This window comes from Oryx dammah, unplaced genomic scaffold (assembly GCF_014754425.2).
Source record: "Oryx dammah isolate SB20612 unplaced genomic scaffold, SCBI_Odam_1.1 HiC_scaffold_7, whole genome shotgun sequence".
In the NCBI taxonomy this organism is placed as follows: domain Eukaryota; kingdom Metazoa; phylum Chordata; class Mammalia; order Artiodactyla; family Bovidae; genus Oryx; species Oryx dammah.
Window position 1 is genome coordinate 32,265,200 of NW_024070191.1, and position 16,994 is coordinate 32,282,193.

The window sequence follows — 16,994 nt, forward strand, 5'->3', positions numbered from 1 at the left end:
ACCCACACCCCCCAGAGTCACACACACACACCCCACACACACTCTCACCCCCCACACTCACACCCACACAAATACCCTCCCACACACATACCCCCCCATCCCATACACACACACTCACACACTCCACACACACACCCACATCCCCCCCCCACACCCCCCCTCCAACACACACCACTACAGACGCTGGTCCTCTCTCCTCTCCATCACTCGGACCCTCAGTCTCCAGGATCACCCAGGACGCACCCCACACGCAGCCAAGAACACACACAAGGCACAGAGGGGTGACACCAACACAGAACCGAACCAATCCAGCCGCCCAGGCCGGGTATTTTTCCATGGCTCCGGGCACTAGAAACAGCAGACTCACAGGGAGAGTGGGGCGCTGGCCTCCCCACAGCTGCCCTGGCAGCTCGGGGCCTCCATCAACCCCCAGCACAGGGGCCCCTCCAGCTCCCCGTTACCTTTTGCCACAGGTCTGGTGACTGTGAGCCACGCAGACTGGTTAGCTTCACCAATATAATTGGAAACCTTACACACATACTCCCCGCTCTGGGCCTCTGTCACATTGAACAGGGTCAGGACCTCCGCATCCGAGCTATTTATCCCCGAATGCTGGAACAGACCAACGACACGCCGTCAGTTGGGCCAACACAGAGATGTGGCCGTATTTGCTCCCGTGCGGTGTTAAGGTGGGCCCAGGAGCTAAGGCAAGAGGCTGAGGTGACACTTATCCTCTTTCCCTCATTAGCAGGATAAAAAAGTGGACTTTAAAAAATCATTGCCCCAAGCAAATGTCTCATTTGTGTTAAACCCCTTCCTCCAGGAAGAGGGCAGAGATTGCCAATGGAGACAGCAGCCAAGGTCCAAGGCCCCCGGCCCACTTCCTACATGGCAGTTTCAGTGCCCAAGGTGAGGAGCGTGGTGGCTGGCTGGGAAATCTTTGGAACAGCCAAGCCAGGGAGGAGGAGGTCTAAGGCTGGGACCAGGAGGGAAAGCAGGTTCCCAGCTTCTGGTTACTTCCTGTTGCAAGATCCACTGGAGAATTAGGCAATTAGCTTCCCTGGATTAATGGAGCATTCAGGGACATTCGAAGTCTGGGAGTGGGAGGAAAAAAAGAAAGTGCCATTACTCCTGAAACTGCTGAGGACTGACCCATGGCCTTGGCTTTTCCAGCCCTACCTAAGCTAAACCATGCCTGGCATCAGCCCACGTGCCAGAAAGGATGTGACTCAGGAAGCAGGGCAGAGACTGGGAGACACTTGCTGGGAAGGCTGTGGTGGTGGGCAGTGAGAGAGCAGAGTGCCAATGCCTTCCCAGAGAAGCTGACCCGAAAGCCTGGGTACGGTCACCGTCCAAGCTCTTTAGAAGCCAGCAGTGCTCATCCCCAGCCCTCAGCATCCTACGAGCCTTCACTCATGACCTGCCACTGGTCCTTCGGAAAGTGGCCAGGGCCCCACATAAGATGGAGCTTGGACCCAGCAGAAGGACCGGGACCCGATCACAGGGACTGAGCCGGACCCCAGCCACCTGGGCCCCAGGAGATACAGGCCTCCTTCCCCGAGTCCAGCCCACGGAGACCGGAGCCAGGATTACCTTCAAGATCTGGACATAAGGCAGGTTGTCCGGCCCAATCTTACTCCCGTTCACCTCGATGTGCTTCAGCCACTGGATGTGGGGCTGCGGGTCACTGTACACCTTGCACATGAACTCCACGTTGCTGCCCAGGGCCACCGTCTTGTTGGCTGGCAAGCCCGCCTGCAGGATGGGCCGGTGAGGGGACCGCTCTGGGGGGGCACGGGACGGGAGAGGGTCGTCAGGCCCTGCCATGGCCGCTCCTGGCTGGAATGCTGACAGAGCATCCCAAGGACCAGCACAGAAACGCATTCCCGGACCTCAGCCCAGCCTACCTGCCCGTAACTAAACCCACAGCCACTCAGACTCTTGCTGTTCAAAGTGTGGTCTGGGTACTGCAGCGCCAGCTTCACCAGCCTGTTAGAAACACTGACCCTCAGATCCTACCCCGGACCTCCTAGATCACAAGCTTGTATTATTATTATTATTATTTTTGTTGCACTGCATGGCTCATAGGATCTTAGTTCCCCAACAAGGGACTGAACCGAGCCATGGCAGGGAAAGTACTGAGTCCTAACCACTGACCCTCCAGGGAATTCCCCAGAAGCTTCTCTGCATACCATATCCTTAAAGCCAAGGCAGAACCCTGGCTGTGAAACTCTTTACCTTAAGGTCGCCAGAGAATGAGATTCAGAGCCTCTGGAAGGCAGAGGCTGCACCACAGCACCAAGAGGCACGGCGTTCTTCCTAGTGTCTCGTCCAGTGCCTGGAGTCTGCGTGGACTGACCTCTCTGAGCCTCAGTGTGTTCCTCTATACAATGGGAACAACAGTGCCTGCCTTGCAGGGTGCTAGAAGAATTGCCTGTGGTGTATTTACTGTACCCGGCAGACCACTTGCATCTGTGGAGTGGTAGCTACTATTAAGCTAGATTAACCACCACTATGCCAGTCACCTCCTGCAGGAGAGACTCAACAGCACCTTTCGCTTTACAATGAACCTGTGGTACCACTGATCCTCCCAACTCAACTGACAGATGAGAAAAGGGAGGTGTGAAAAAGGAAGGTGATGGAGCTAATAAATGCCACAGCATCCTGACTCCACCCCTAAGTGAACCTGGCTCCCAGGCTGTGTTCTCCACATCCCTGCTCCTTCCACCAAACTCCTCCTCCTGTCGCCACCCTCTTACCCACGACATCAAGCTGGTAGGTATGGTTGATGCTGCCGTATTCGTTCTCCACGATGCAGGTGTAGTTGCCCTTATCCGAAGGCACCACGGAGTCCATAATGATGCTCCAGGTGGCATAACGGACCTGAGGGGAAACATGCCAAAGGGCCCCATTGCGGGTGTGGAGGGAAAGGTGGGCAGAAGCCACGCACCCTCCAATCAGAGCACTCAGCCCGGCTGCACAGGGAGCTGGGGACCATCATCCCAGCGCACTCACACTGCAAGAAGGCATCAGGCAGAGGGGTGTGAGGACTCGGAAAGTCTGCCCGCCACGGCCAAGGCCACCTGCAATCTGGACAAACGTGCCTTTGGAGCCCTCCCAGATACACTGGGAGCTTTCCCAACACTGCACCCCTGTCTACGCTGCTCTTGTGCCAGAGCAGTGTCCCGCTGAGAGTCTAGCCGTGTCCACCCTTGATGTCTCGTTTCACAGTCCACGTCCTGTCCTCTCACCCCTCTGGGCCTCACTGGTGCAGCGCTCCCACTAGGTGGACTCTGTTGGGCAGGACGCTGCCTCATAAGACCCAGAGCACAGGGTGCTGCACACAGCAAGTGCCGGCTGAGTTACTTTATAAACAGTTTGTTTTTCTGATTTCCTCTGCTTCTCCTTTTTAACATCTATGTATTTTGGTTACGCCAGGTCTTGGTTGTGGCATGTGGGATCACGTTCCCTGATCAGGGACAGAGCCAGGACCCCTGCTTTGGAAACAAGGAGTCTTAGGCACTGGACCGCCAGGGAAGCCCCTCCTCTACTTTTCTTATGCAAGATTAATGAGAAAAGAGCAGCTAGGTGAGATGGGAGAGAAACAGGGATGGTGAGAATGATCACAGGGTTTAAAGGAGGGTTAGATGAAGATGTTCTTCCTAGAATTATAAATGGGCAAAGGACTTGAACAATTTCCACAACAAGAAATGGAAACCACTTAGGAACACATGAAAATTCTAAGTTTGTTCCTAAGCAAAATAGCCCACAGAGAAACAATATGATACTCTCACCTGTCAAATTTGTTGGCAAAAGTATAGCCAGTTTATCATTCTCATACTCTGCTATGGGAGGGCGAATTCATTTTCCCTTTTAAGAAAGTAACTGTTACCACAATAAAATAAAATGAAAAAAAAAATCACACCCCCTACTCATTACATCATCTTCCATTAGAGCAAATGTCACAGTAAAATTTTATGTCTTTCCATTGCACTTTGAACTCTACTGCCTAATACATTTTCTGGAGAGACATGTATCCAAGAAATGTTGGTGTAAAAAATGAATAAGTGAACAAATGAATAAAATTACCTAATTTTATTGGGGGAAAAAAAAGGAATTGGGTAACATGCATCGAGAGCTTAAAAATGCTTATACTTTGCTCTAGTAACTTCCAGCAATCTGTCCCTAAAGAGAAATCTTTTAAAATACTGACATAGACTTAACTACAAAGATATTCACCATAACATTATTTACAGCAGTGCAAAACTGGAAAATAACTAGTATCACAAAATAGTTCATTAAATTATGGGACAATTAATACTGGGATATTATAAAGCCATTAAAAAGTATCTTTCAAATACATGGCAAAAGACTCATAACATTAACAACTGGCAAGAAATTAGATAGACAATGTGATCGACCTTGTAAAAATCACATATGTAGGAAAAAAAGACTAAAAAGATTTAAGTTTATTTGCTTTTTTAGTATTTGAAAATTTTATTTAAAACAATTAAAGGCATATAAGTAAGGATTTTCTAAGCAGCGTCTCCTGCCCGCCTTACTCCAGCTTTCATAAAAACCCAGGTACCTTGTAGCCTCCGATCCTGTGGTCAGGCTTGAATTCTTTGCCGTTTTTCAGCCAGCGCAGCGTGGGGTTCGGGGTCCCACTGGAAGGGCATTTGAACTTCACTGTCTTGGCAGCTGGCACTGCATGCAGTTTCTTTTCCATCTTTTCTGGTGACGTCCAGTACGGAGCCACGGCTGCCCAGGGAGAGCAGAGACAGACAGGGCCTGGTCAGTCTCGGGGAGGCCCCACCCACCTGGTCGCCACCTGTGAACGATGCCCGCACTGGTCTGGACCCTGGAGGGGAGGTCCCCGGGCCAAGCGTCGTGACCCCATGTGCCCCGCTACCCCTCCCTTTTCCAGTCCTTTGCCCAAGCTTCCCCTTTTCTGTTCCAACCCAACCCCCGGGCCCGGAGGCCAGAAAGGAAGGAAACAGTGTCTCACGCATACGGTTTGGTTTGGTGTTATCTGTTTCCTTCTCCTCGGAAGAGGAGTCATCGTCGTCATCGTCGTCCTCCGACGAGGGGAGCGCATCTAGGGCAAGAGGGAGCGCTGAGGTCCCTCCCCCAGGAAAAGAGGCTGCGGCTTGCATCCAGTCCACAGCCACCCGGGGAGCACGAGGGCCAGTCCAGTAACAGGCGACCGCGGCGACCGCTCCCCACAGTGCCCCCCCGGGCCCCGCCTCCCTCAGTGTCCGTCCCTCTGCGGGACAGACACGGTTTATGTAAGAACTGCATGCCCTGTGCCTGTCCCCCTCCTCTGCCGACCCCAACACACTGCTCTTCCCTGCCCCGAAGCCTTTGCCCCGGGCAGCTCCATCACGGACAGGTGGGGTTCTCTTTAACCTAACTCCACCCTGCACTCAGAGGCTCACGCCGCATCTCAGAACCAGCAGCCAGGGCACCCGAACCCTCCTTTGGAAACCCAGACAGATCGAGGCACTGCGGCCAGAAGCCATTTCTGAAGCCCTGGGCTGAACTCTCTGGAGTTGCAACGTTTCTAGCACATGTCCGCTGAGGTCGGGGAACTGCGCTTCTCAACCACAGTGGACAGGAACCCGCGACACAGTGGGCAGCTGCCAATGCCTGCCCCCAACAAGTATCCACCCCTTTGAGCGTGTGGTCACCCATCAGGGTTCGTGACAGATCTTTCCTCAGTCCTTTCTAGTGTTTTGGGGGCATCTGGAGGGAAGTAAAGGAGGCACGTCCCTCTGCTGGGGAGGGGGTGTTCTAGAGGATGTTTGGCAGGCGGGGGAGAGGCGGGGCTCGCAGCCTGAGATGCACAAGTGGTGTAAAGAGAATTCCAGCTCTACTCAGTTCAGTCCTAAGGTTTTGTAAAAGTCACATCCTACAATGGCAGGTCCCCAAAATCACAGAGCTCTAGGGTTCCCTGGCTGCCGTAACACAGGTCTGGAAGCTAGAGAACACGTGTCTCCCATCAAGCCGTGACTACGGCGGTGCAACTGGGTCATCCACTATCCCACAGGGACCTCACCACGAATCTGGGGGTGCTGATGACTAAGCCCAGCACCAAGTCCAAACGGCCAGGGAACAAGAGTTTGGAAGCAGCCTGAGCCCTGGGGCACCCCAATGACCTGGGCAGGCTGTGCTGGAGAAACCACCATGTCTCACTGCCCCCCGCCACCCGGGGAGTATCAGCGAGCACCCCCGAGGTGGGTCCAGGCAGTCCTCCGCTCTCTGACCCGAGGCCGGCACCCCGAGTCACCCCCTGAGAGCTAAGCCGCGCAGCGGGCGGGAGCAATGTTAGTGGGTGGCAGCTTCTGCAGCAGAGGGGAGGGTGCGGATGACGGCAGAGGAAGAGGCCGGCCTCCCCCTGAGACCAGCAGAGAGGGAGGCAGGGGCGGGGAGAGGCAGAAGGTGGACTTGGCTACCCACCTGAGACGTTGACGGAGAAGTAGGTGGTGTCACTGCCGGAGGGGCTGCTGGTCACGCAGGCGTAGAGGCCTGAGTCGGCGGGCACGGAGCCCCGAACCTCCACCTCCGCCCCGGTGATGCGCGTGCGGTTGCTGTCCGCCAGCTGCACCCCGTCCCGCAGCCAGTTGATGCTCTGAACATCGTCCCGCAGCCGACAGCGGAGCTGCAGCAGGTCACCGGGGTGGACCAGGAGGGACTCCACTTCCACGGGGGCTCCCCAGGGCTGGGCTGCAGCCGCCGCAGGGACCAGGAAGAGGGCAGAGGGAGCGAGGGGGCGGGAGGGATGGGGAAGACAAAGGCATTATGCTGGCCGCACAGAGCTGCAGCATCCCCGGGGGGCGGGGCACGGAGCTGGGGTGGCGGGTCAGTCGGGGGGACAGCTGGCTCCCTGAGCACCCCCAATGCTTCCTATCCACCCCACTCCTCCAGAGGGTAAAGGAAGACAGAGGCGAAGTTAGGAAGCAGCTGCAGCAGCATTAAGCGGTTCAGAGTGGGTTTCCCTCCATCTTTTGGTGAGGAGGGCAGCTCTGGCCTCCCCGGGACCCCTGTGTGTCTAAGAACATCCCCTCCCCGCACACGCAGCTCTTTACCAAGAGCAGCCACTTCCCAGGGGAACACACTGTTCGCTTTCGCATGGGGCAGCCTCACCCCTCTCCCCAGGAACAAGCCCCCACCAAAATGCAGCAGCCCTCCATGTGGGGGGCAGCGTGTCATGGGCAGGGTTCTAGATTCAAGTGATCAGTACTGGGGGGGGGGCTCTGAGCCCCGCAAGGAGTCCGATGCACAGGGTGTTACGCAGGAGAGACGGCCCAAGGAGAGGTCAGCTCAGGGGAGCCTCTGGCTAACAGGTGTTGGGCCAGAGGATTCGGAGCTTTTGACTATATTAGGAACGGAGGCCGGCAGCTGCCACAAAACCCACACTTGCCCTGGCAGCAAAAGCCGCTCCACACAAAGCTCCTTTCTCCTCACCCCACTGCAGGACTCCCCCTCTCGAGCCCCCAACGTCCTCTCCGCTGCCCTCCTCTGACACAGAGGCACACACCCCCACTCCCCCTCACTGCTCTCCCACCCCACCCTGAGCCCGAGGGTCCACACGCCCACCCCTCTCGACAATCAAAGCCGAACTTGCACCAACAGGAAGGCCTGAGGCCGGACACAGGACAAGGCCAGCCTCAGGCGTATCCGTCTTCTCCGAAGCACACCCGTCCACACTAACGTGGAGAAACGCATTTCCCCATCCCTCTCAGCACTTGCATGCCTGCCCCTGGCATCTTCTGCCCTCTGCCCGGCCTCCACCAGAACAACACACCTGAGGTAGCTCACATCCACCACCTGTCTGGTTTCTACTGCCTTCTGCAGCCTTCTTTCTTTCTTACCCCCGGTTCACCATCAGAGGCTTGCTGGCAGCCCCCTTGCAGGTCCCGGGAGGCTCTGAAAGGCACCTGGCCCCGCCACCCTGGGGTCTCTGCCTGGCTCTCCACCCACCCTCTGGTTCTCAGCCTGGCTGGAAACTGCCCCAGAGGCCTTTCTGACCCCAGTCTGGGTCAGGGGCCCTCCCCTCACACTTGTCACCCTGGAGGAAAGGCCCCTTTCTTGATAAGGTTGCCAGAGTGGGAACATGTCACATTTACCTTTAAACCCCATCACCCAGGAAAGCCCTGGCCCACAAGAGCTGCCAACAAAGGCTTGCTGGATAATCTGACGATGCACCGTCTCTCTGTTGTCTTCCCTTCCAAACTCCGCTTCTCCTTCACCATCTCATTTTAACCCACTCTTTTTGAAGTCCCCAGCAGGTTTTCTCACCGATGAAATGTGTCCTGGGCACCAGGGACTAACAGTAGCTTTTTGGGGGGGCCTCGGACGAGGCTCAGAGGCCATGGCTGCAGGCCGGGTGCCCCTCGACCCAAGGGCTCTGTCTTAAATCCTAGGTAAATACTGAGTCATCAAAAAGGAGGTGCTGGTTTAAAAGGGTTTGGAAACAAACCACTAGGCCCGCACTCATTTATTTTTGTGAATCAGGTCAAGAGGCACACCACAAAGGTGAGCAGACCACACATTGATTAAAAATAAGCTTTTGTGGGTCTTGGGGAAAAAAAAGTTATTCTTTCCATTTTTAATGGTTTGTGGTTTTGCCAAGAGGAGGCAGAAGAAAAGCCATTCAGACTTGACCCTTAGGGAAACAGAAGACACTCCTATGGATCAAATCTCGTTTTCCTGCAATGACCTCACTGATTAAATATTTTGCAGCTCATGATCTGTACCAGCCGTTGGTCAAACAGTAAACTCCAGTAAACTCAAATTCTTAGCCTCTGACAGGTCCCAGAAACAAAAAGGTAGCAGGGAGAACACGGGCGTTGCCCCAGAAGAAAGCAACAAAGGGAGACTTGGCTCTGCTGGGACCAGCTCGGGCTGATTCCACTTGGATCTGAAACTCCCTGCTCTTCCTGGCCAGGACATGCACACAGAAGTCTTCTGCATGATCTATATAAAGCCTCAAGAGCCAGCTTTCTTGTCCCAGTCCCTGGAGGTCAAGCTCAGCCCGATGCTCCAGGCCACGGTGTGCTAGCCCGTTCATTCTCCTGATCGATATCGAAGGCTGTGTAGAGGGTGAACTCCAACCCCTGCTTTGCCTTCAGGGCTCCTCTCAGTCTGTCCCCTCCTCCCCATGCGACCGTCTTCTCCCCACCTTCCATGCCAAGTCTGGCTGTTTTCTGCACTAACCGTATTCTGCAGCCACAACAAAACTGACTTCTGCTCAAGGCTGTCGGGCATCTCTCTAGAACTCTCCTACCCACCTACTCAAAGTGCACAATCCAAGACGCCCACCCTCCTTTGCTGTAAAAACAGTTACCATCTGATTAGCACAAATTTGCATTTAATTCCACGCCATCTTGCACTGTTGCTTTTTCAAACATCTTTATTGAGATATAACTCATATATCATAAAATTCACCCATTTATAGTGTATCATTCAATACTTTTTAGTATAGTCACAGAATGCAACTATCACCACAATCTACCTTTAGAACATTTGTATCACCCCCAAAAGAAACCCCATACCCATTAGCAGTCACTGACTATCCCCTCCCCCTCCACCAGCCTAGGCAACCATTTTCTGCTTTGTCTCTATAGATTTGCCTATATTAGGTAGTTCGTATCAATGGACTTGTGCAATATAGTCTTTTGTGTGTGTCCTCCTTTCTTTTAGTATGTTTTCAAGGTTCTTTTCATGTTGTCTCATGTACTTTATTCCTTTTAGTGGCCAAATAATAGTTTTTGTGAGTATACCACATTATATGAATCTATTTGTCGACTGATGGACATTTGGGCGTGTTTTTTCCTAATTGTCAAAAGTGTCCATGCCTTGCCTAAGAAACAGAAAGCAACTCAGACCAACAGAATGGTCTATTATAGTTTTCCCACAGTGCCTAACAATGTCAGAAACACAGAAAAATACTCAGTAGGTCTTGAAGTTAGCATCTGGTAAAGACTAAATTTTAGAGGAACTGAAAACATTCTTCTCAATTTAAACCAAAACCTACGGCTCTTGGTTTATGGTGGACTTTTTTCACGGCTAATAGTGCTCTTGGATGTGTGTCAAAGCCTCCATTTACAGGTAAATGCCACTTTCTTCGAGGAGGTAATGGAAAGGTAACTGACCATCTGCTGGCTTACTGGGCCCTGCCCCTCTGTGCCACCACCTGGAGTAGCAGCCCTGACCTTGGAGCGTCATCTGTAAGGCAACTGATGCGGGCATCCCCGCTCACTGGCCGCCTGCAACAACCAAGTCATTACTCTCCATTCTCCTGCGGTCTTTGCAGGGTCCCCCATTTATGTCCCCGTTGGAAAGGCCCTTGCATCTGTGGCTCCGTCTCCACTGAGCTGGCCTTTCTCTGACCAGGACCCACAATCCAGGGCTCTTCATGTCGTTAGGCATCAGGAAGCAAGAAAGGAGCTGACACCTTTATTGGGCTGGCCATGACTGACGAAGAAGAGAAAGCAGTTTATTGGGCAGCGACTTGAAAAGACATTCCAGCACTTGATGAATTGGAGTGGAGAGGCTGCGGGGGAGACTGCAAACCCACACACTCGCTTTGTGTGTCCTGTTTCCTGAGAGATGAGGTGGGCAATGGAGGCTGGAGGACACTAGGTATCTGTATTCCATGGGGACCTGGCCTGAGGCGGAAAGCACTTGGCATGAGTTTCACTCCAACAGGCTCTGGGTGCAGGGTGCTTGGGGTGCCCCGGAGGAAAACGGTGCATCCTGCTTCCACACCCACCTCAGAGCCACTATGATCGTCACTGCGAGCAAGAAGGTTAAGGTTAGGGTTGGACTGGACTTGCACACCCTTAGAGGATCAAGGGTGTCCTGGCCATCTCTTAGGAAGACAGGAAGGAATGAAGGCTCCTGCTTAGCTGCCTGAATCTGGGGCTGAGGAGGACTCTGGTCGCGGGGCAACTTCTAAGACAGTGCAGACAGCAGGTGGACCATGGAAGGCTGTGCTGGCTGGACCCAAGACACTATTAGTGGGAGGGACGGGGGTTCAGACAGCAATCACCAGTCCCATCTGCTTCTCTAATGGAACCTCTCCACCCTCCAAGGGGAACTAGAAACAGATAGGGACCCAAACGTTTTAGTAATCCTCAAGGAAGCAGCTAGAAAAACAGAGAGGTGAGAGGTGGTACTTCTCAAGTCTAGGAATGTGATTAATGTTAGCGGGGCCCTATGGAGTCCCTCTCCCTCCCTACTTTCCTCCAAAACACCAGAGCTCCGTAATTGCCAACGAGCCAGCAGGATATAGCAGTTGGCCAGAAATCTGCCACTGTCACCGAGCAGGCAGCTCTGTTCTGGGTTCATCTGTTCAGTTCCAAGTTCTTGATTCTAAACTTCGAGTCTTCTGCCAGCCCTGGGCACCATGTAGGGTGGGCAGTGACCACGAAGAGGCTCAAATCCGTACAAACGTGGTCATTGGAAGATGAGACCCCAGTTTTCCCCAAATCCGAGAGGACAGGGACTTTCTCCAGAATGGCCATCAGTGGGTTGTCTCTGTGAGCCCTTGTTGCTGTGCAAAGAGAGGTCATGGATTAAAATAAGGAGTGAAAGAGCTGGTCAGCCTTGGGCTGCTGCTGCTAAGTTGCTTCAGTCATGTCCGACTCTGTGCGACCCCACAGACGGCAGCCCACCAGGCTCCCCCGTCCCTGGGATTCTCCAGGCAAGAACACTGGAGTGGGATTTTCCAGGCAAGAGTACTGGAGTGGGTTGCTAGTTCCTTCTTCCAGCCTTGGGCTAACCAGGGTGATAAGATTTACAAAATACCTGGTTGTTATGGAATACTTTATCATACAACACAAGGTAATGGGAGAAGAATATGAGAGCCCAGGACAGGTGACCCAGCATAGGCTTCAAGGTTTCAGAACTTAAGTACTGGTGGTCAAAGCAGATGGTGATGTTCGTAGCACCGGGCAACATGATGGTAGGGGAAGGCAGTGAAACTTTGTGGGGAGCAGAAAAAGATGGGGTGCTTACGAGCAAGGCTGTGCCTCGGGATGAAGGGGATGAGAGATGAGGCTAGACCATATGGCCTGCCTGGAACAAAAGAAGACACAGCAGAAAACAGCCCCCTCCGAATAATTTCAACTTAAAGGTGGGTGGATAGAACAGAACCACCGAAGAAGTCCCGGGGAACACACTCCTCTGCAGTCACTGTGAATGCAGGCCTTTCATGCCACATGGACAAACATACCTGAAAATGTATTTTAAAAATACCACTTCACCAGCCTTGGTCCCATAAGAACCAATTTGGTCTGGAAGCTATCCATCTCGGAGCCCCACAACTTCGCATGAACCCAGCAAGGAACAGCACCATATTTGCATAGCACTTTACAACTGACCACACGCCTCCTCATATATTATCTTGGGATCCTTAAACAACTCTGAAAACAGTAATGCCAATATTAGCCAATACTGGCAGCAGGCTTACTATCTACACCCCATATCCTGTGAATGCTTTTACCACAGAGTATCCCTGAATCCTCAGAGCAACCATGAAAAGTGATGTGTTAGTTGCTTGGTCGTGTCCGACTCTGTGACCCCACGGGCTGGAGCCCGCCAGGCTCCTCTGTCCGTGGGGATTCTCCAGGCAAGAATGCTGGAGTGGGTTGCCATGCCCTTCTCCAGGGGATCTTCCTGACCCTGCCATCGAAGCTGGGTCTCCTGCATCGCAGGCAGATTCTTTACCAACTGAGGTACCCGGGAAGCCCATAGGAGGTTGATACCATTGTTACCTCTACCCTGGGAATGCAGAAGCTGATGGTATGCCAAGTACAAGTGCTTCACAACAACCCCGTGAAGTGAGAACCGTCATCCTCATTTGACAGAGGAGACACGGAGGCACGGGAGGTTCAGGATGTGTCCAAGACAGCCTACCTAGTCAGTAAGTGGCTGAGCAGGGATTTGCCCCCAGGTGGCCTGGCTCTCCAGAATCCACATGCATCCAGAACCTTTGAAAGAGACCAGTGCAAAGGGTCTCTATTTGTACCGTCTTTGCAATCCTTGCCTCCGGAAGGCGAAAGAAACCCTTTCCGGTCGGCCCCTGGGTCCCGCCTAATGGCACCTGTGTCTCCGACCTTCCTCCCACGGGACTCTGCAGCTGGCTGCTTTAGCCTCCTCCTCCTCTTCTCATCCCTTCACCTCCACAACCACTACTTGATAACTTGGTGTTTTTTCACTTACAATGCACTTTCCTGGTCATGCTCATCTACCCTTTAGAGTAGAGCAGGTGCGACTGCGCACATTTGGCAGATAAGGAAATTGGGAGGTGGGGGTGGGGCAGCCCTGTGACCATGGCGGACCCAGGGCTAACAGTAGCGCCCCCCTTTGGCGCGGCACCTGAAGCTTTACAGGGCGTGCTTATTCACGTCTGTGCTCATTTGCATTTATTTCAGTTAAACATGAGACAGTGGAGGTTGAGAGACTTCTCCCAAAGTCATGAAACAGTCACGAGTCTTAACCACTGAACCACCAGGGAAGTCCCCCCCAAGTCCCTCTTGAGTGCAGCTTATAGCTGATCTGATGACCTCAGATGACCCCTGCCTGATCCACTGAAAAGATCAAGAATGTCAGGCAAAGAGGCTGGCCACCCATCCCCTGGGCCAGCTCCCCCTTCCTCCCCCATCACACATCCTGACTGTCCCAGCCCTGGCCCAGGCACTCTGTGTCCCATCCCCTCATGCCCCTGGTTGCCTGGTTTGAATGCCCTCCTCCAGGACCTGGGGCCTCTCAAGTCCTGCCCGCCTGCCCACCCCCCCACGTTCTCCTGTCTCCTCACCCCGCCAAGCCAATACCCTCACTGCCCTTTATTTTGCTTTCTCCTAAAATAACACTTTCCTGTCTCTCCATCACTTCCCCAGACGTGAAAACTCATTCTCTGGAAATTTCTGCAGCTCTGTTGCTCAACTTATTTGTAATGTGACTTACAGATTTTCACAGCTTTATCGTGCCCTCATTCAAAATGCTCGGCTGAGGGCCGATCCATCAGTATGTCTCATCTACCCCGTGAAGTCAGTGTGGTGTCATCTCTATGCCCACTCTGGAAAGAAAGGGTATAGGGCTTGAATAGCTAGCCCCCCAACAAATCCAGGTGTGATGGCTCTTAACAGTTCAAATCCCTTTTTGTTGTTCAGTTGCTCAGTCCTGTCCGACTCTTTGAGACCCCATGGACGGCAGCTCGCCAGTCCTTCAGTATCTCCTGGAGTTTAATCAAATTCATGTCCACTGAGTCGGTGATGCCATCCAACCATCTCATCCTCTGTTGCCCCCTACTCCTCTTGCCCTCAATCTTTCCCATCATCAGGGTCTTTTCCAATGAGTTGGCTCTTTGTATCAGGTGGCCAAAGGATTGGAGCTTCTTGGTTCCTAGGAAATCCTTTGGATTCTGTGTTTCTGGGTTGAGAAAATTAGAAGAGGGGCCATGCTCTTTGGTAACGTGGGGAACTGGTGGTCCAGGAATGTTTACAGTCCTGACACAAACTCCCCAGAGATAAATGAGGGGGCAATTGTGGGTGGGGGAGGAACTCGGGGTGGCTTTGAAAGCAACTTAAAAGGAAGACAGAACAGCCCAGCGGGGCCCCGGGAGCCCTCTGTCGAGGTTTTTATTACGTTATTTTGGCTTTGAAATGGAACTGGAAACTTACTTTAGTCTGGCAAGGCCAGGCCAGAGGGGGTTCTCATCAAAATCCTGGGGGAAACGGTCATCGTGTAAGGGTGGGGGGTCCAGGGAGGAAGCCCTCCGGATGCATGATCCCCTGGACGCGCGGCATCCCCGAGACAGGGTGCATACGGAAGTGTGCGGGAGGGGACATGGGGACACCAGTCAATTAGTGGGGCCGACACCCTGGTCCAGCCGCCGTCACCGGGCCCCCGACCCGGGGGGATTTGGAGTGTAGAGTTTTTTTTTTTCAAATAGAAAAAGGGAAAGAAGTAAGAAGGAGCATTTTACATGCAAATGGGCCGCTGCCAGAAGAGCCCATTAAAATGTAAAAACTCCACATTCAGCCTGACAAAACGGTGCAAACTGCTGCGTGGGCCAGAGGGGCAGCAATACAGCTCCCGACAAAGGGGCCCGGCCACAATGGGAGCTGAATGGTCTCAGTCAGCGGGTCCCCTCTCGCGTTGCCATGGGGACCCCACCCGGGCTTACCAAAGGTATTTCCTGAGGAGAAAGGCAGTGCACACATGCCCAGGCGGCCCGGCTAATCCTGACAGGAAGCCTTCACCATTCAGCAGCCCAGGGGCTTGGGGCCGGGAGTTGTGTTTTGTTTTTATTAAAAAAAAAAAAAAAAGATCTCGGGGCTTTTGTGTCGTCCCATCTCGTCACTGTAATTTAGCGCCGAGCCGCCTGCACTGGCCGAAGCCACAGCCAAGACCCGGCACCCACTCCAAGACCCCCCAAAACTTGCTCCCCGGTTAAGTTGCAGGGCAGGCAGGCGAATCCTTGTATTTTGTGCAAACCTTCCCCAAAGATGCAGCGATGGGTAACCCAGCATCAGAGTTGAGTCTGGCCTTCTAGCTGATGCATTTTCTTCCCTCCTAGAGACTGGGTTCTCCACCTTCCCCCCCTACCCCCATACCTCCCACCACGAGGAGGAGGACCCTTCCAGGCTGAGGAGAGGGCTGTAATTACGTGATTAACAAAGGAATGTGCCCAGGCGTAGTTTTTAAGAGAAATCTCCCCTCTTCCTCTTGCCCCAGTGTTTACAGAAGCACTCCGGGCAGAAACACTTCCTCCAAAGGATGCCCAGTACCCTTTCCCGCCTGCCTTACCAGGAAGAAAGCTGCCCTGGGCTGGGGCAAGTTCACCTAAGTTGTGCGGGAAGAAGCGTCAGGAGCAAAGGTTGGTCTGCAGCTACTGGGAAGAAAGGTCTCTCAGCTCCCGGTTCCTAGAAGTTTGTCACCGGCTCACATTTGGCACCAGAGGAATCAGCCTTGGCAGATTCAGGGAAGAAAGCCAACAACACAGCTGGCGGTGGAGACAGAAACTCCTGTGTGACAACTGCCCCCCTTGGACACAGTTTAGGGTAAATTAACATTTCCTGAGCAAACTTGTATGTGGAAGGAGCCGGCCTCCGTGAAGATAACAAAATGAAGGGGGCTGGCCCAGCCAGGCCTGTGGTTTTGCAGAGTTCATGCTCTTGTCTCTAAACTATCCCCTGCAAAATCTTTTGAATCTGGCATTTTGATGGGGCAGTGCAGCAGACCCAAGGTCAATCCCTGGATCGGGAAAATCCCCTGGAGAAGGGAACAGCAACCCACTCGAGTATTCCTGCGTGGAGAAATCCAAGGACAGAGGAGCCTGGCGGGCTACAGTCCACGGTGTTGCAAAGAGTTGGACACAACTGAGCAATTAACATCTTCCCTGATGGCTCGATCCCTAGGTCGGGAAAATTCTCTGGAGAAGGCAATGGCAACCCACTCCAGTACTCTTGCCTGGAAAATCCCACGGACAGAGAAGCCTGGTGGGCTACAATCCATGGGGTTGCAAAGAGTCGGATATGACTGAGCAACTTCACTCACTCACTCATTTGAGCAATTAACACAACACATGCTAGATCGGTTGTTAAATCAATTGTTTGGGCAGCATTAAGACTGTGCCTCACCACGGCCCTGGAAGCTTCTAGAGCCATATTCGGTGGGTTCCATCTTGGGAAAAGAAGCCGGAGAGCCTTGCTCATTCATGGAAAACGTCCCCTAAAGAACCACACGCCCAGGAAGGGGACTTGTGTAGGGATCAGCACACTTGGGTGGGGAACTTCTCCTGCTCTTATTAAATACAATCACATCCTAAACTCAAAGCCAAAGTACCAACTGTGACAACACAGAACACCTTCCCTCCAAGCAGTCAGGGAAAGCTGGACTAGCTGAAGAGGGAGGGGTGTATGTGTGTGTGTGTGTGTGTGTGTGTGTGTGTGCAGGGGTCTTGGACTAGCTGAAGAGGGGTG

The 16,994-nt window shown here is 53.1% G+C and overlaps 1 protein-coding gene across 9 annotated transcripts in view; it reads right to left on the reverse strand.

Annotated features, from left to right (window-relative positions):
* Positions 1 to 16,994, reverse strand: part of FGFR1 (fibroblast growth factor receptor 1) — a 50,934-nt gene that overhangs the window by 8,941 nt on the left and 24,999 nt on the right. For 3 of the 9 annotated variants that reach the window (XM_040242955.1, XM_040242953.1, XM_040242952.1), the window contains exons 3-7: positions 6,460 to 6,726; positions 5,009 to 5,098; positions 4,589 to 4,761; positions 2,760 to 2,883; positions 1,594 to 1,784 (exon numbers count right to left, since the gene is read on the reverse strand). In XM_040242955.1, coding sequence (XP_040098889.1) covers positions 1,594 to 1,784; positions 2,760 to 2,883; positions 4,589 to 4,761; positions 5,009 to 5,098; positions 6,460 to 6,726 — 845 coding nt within the window. The remainder of the gene's footprint in view (positions 1 to 1,593; positions 1,785 to 2,759; positions 2,884 to 4,588; positions 4,762 to 5,008; positions 5,099 to 6,459; positions 6,727 to 16,994) is intronic. The other 6 variants (XM_040242957.1, XM_040242954.1, XM_040242961.1 and 3 more) reach the window with 3 other exon arrangements.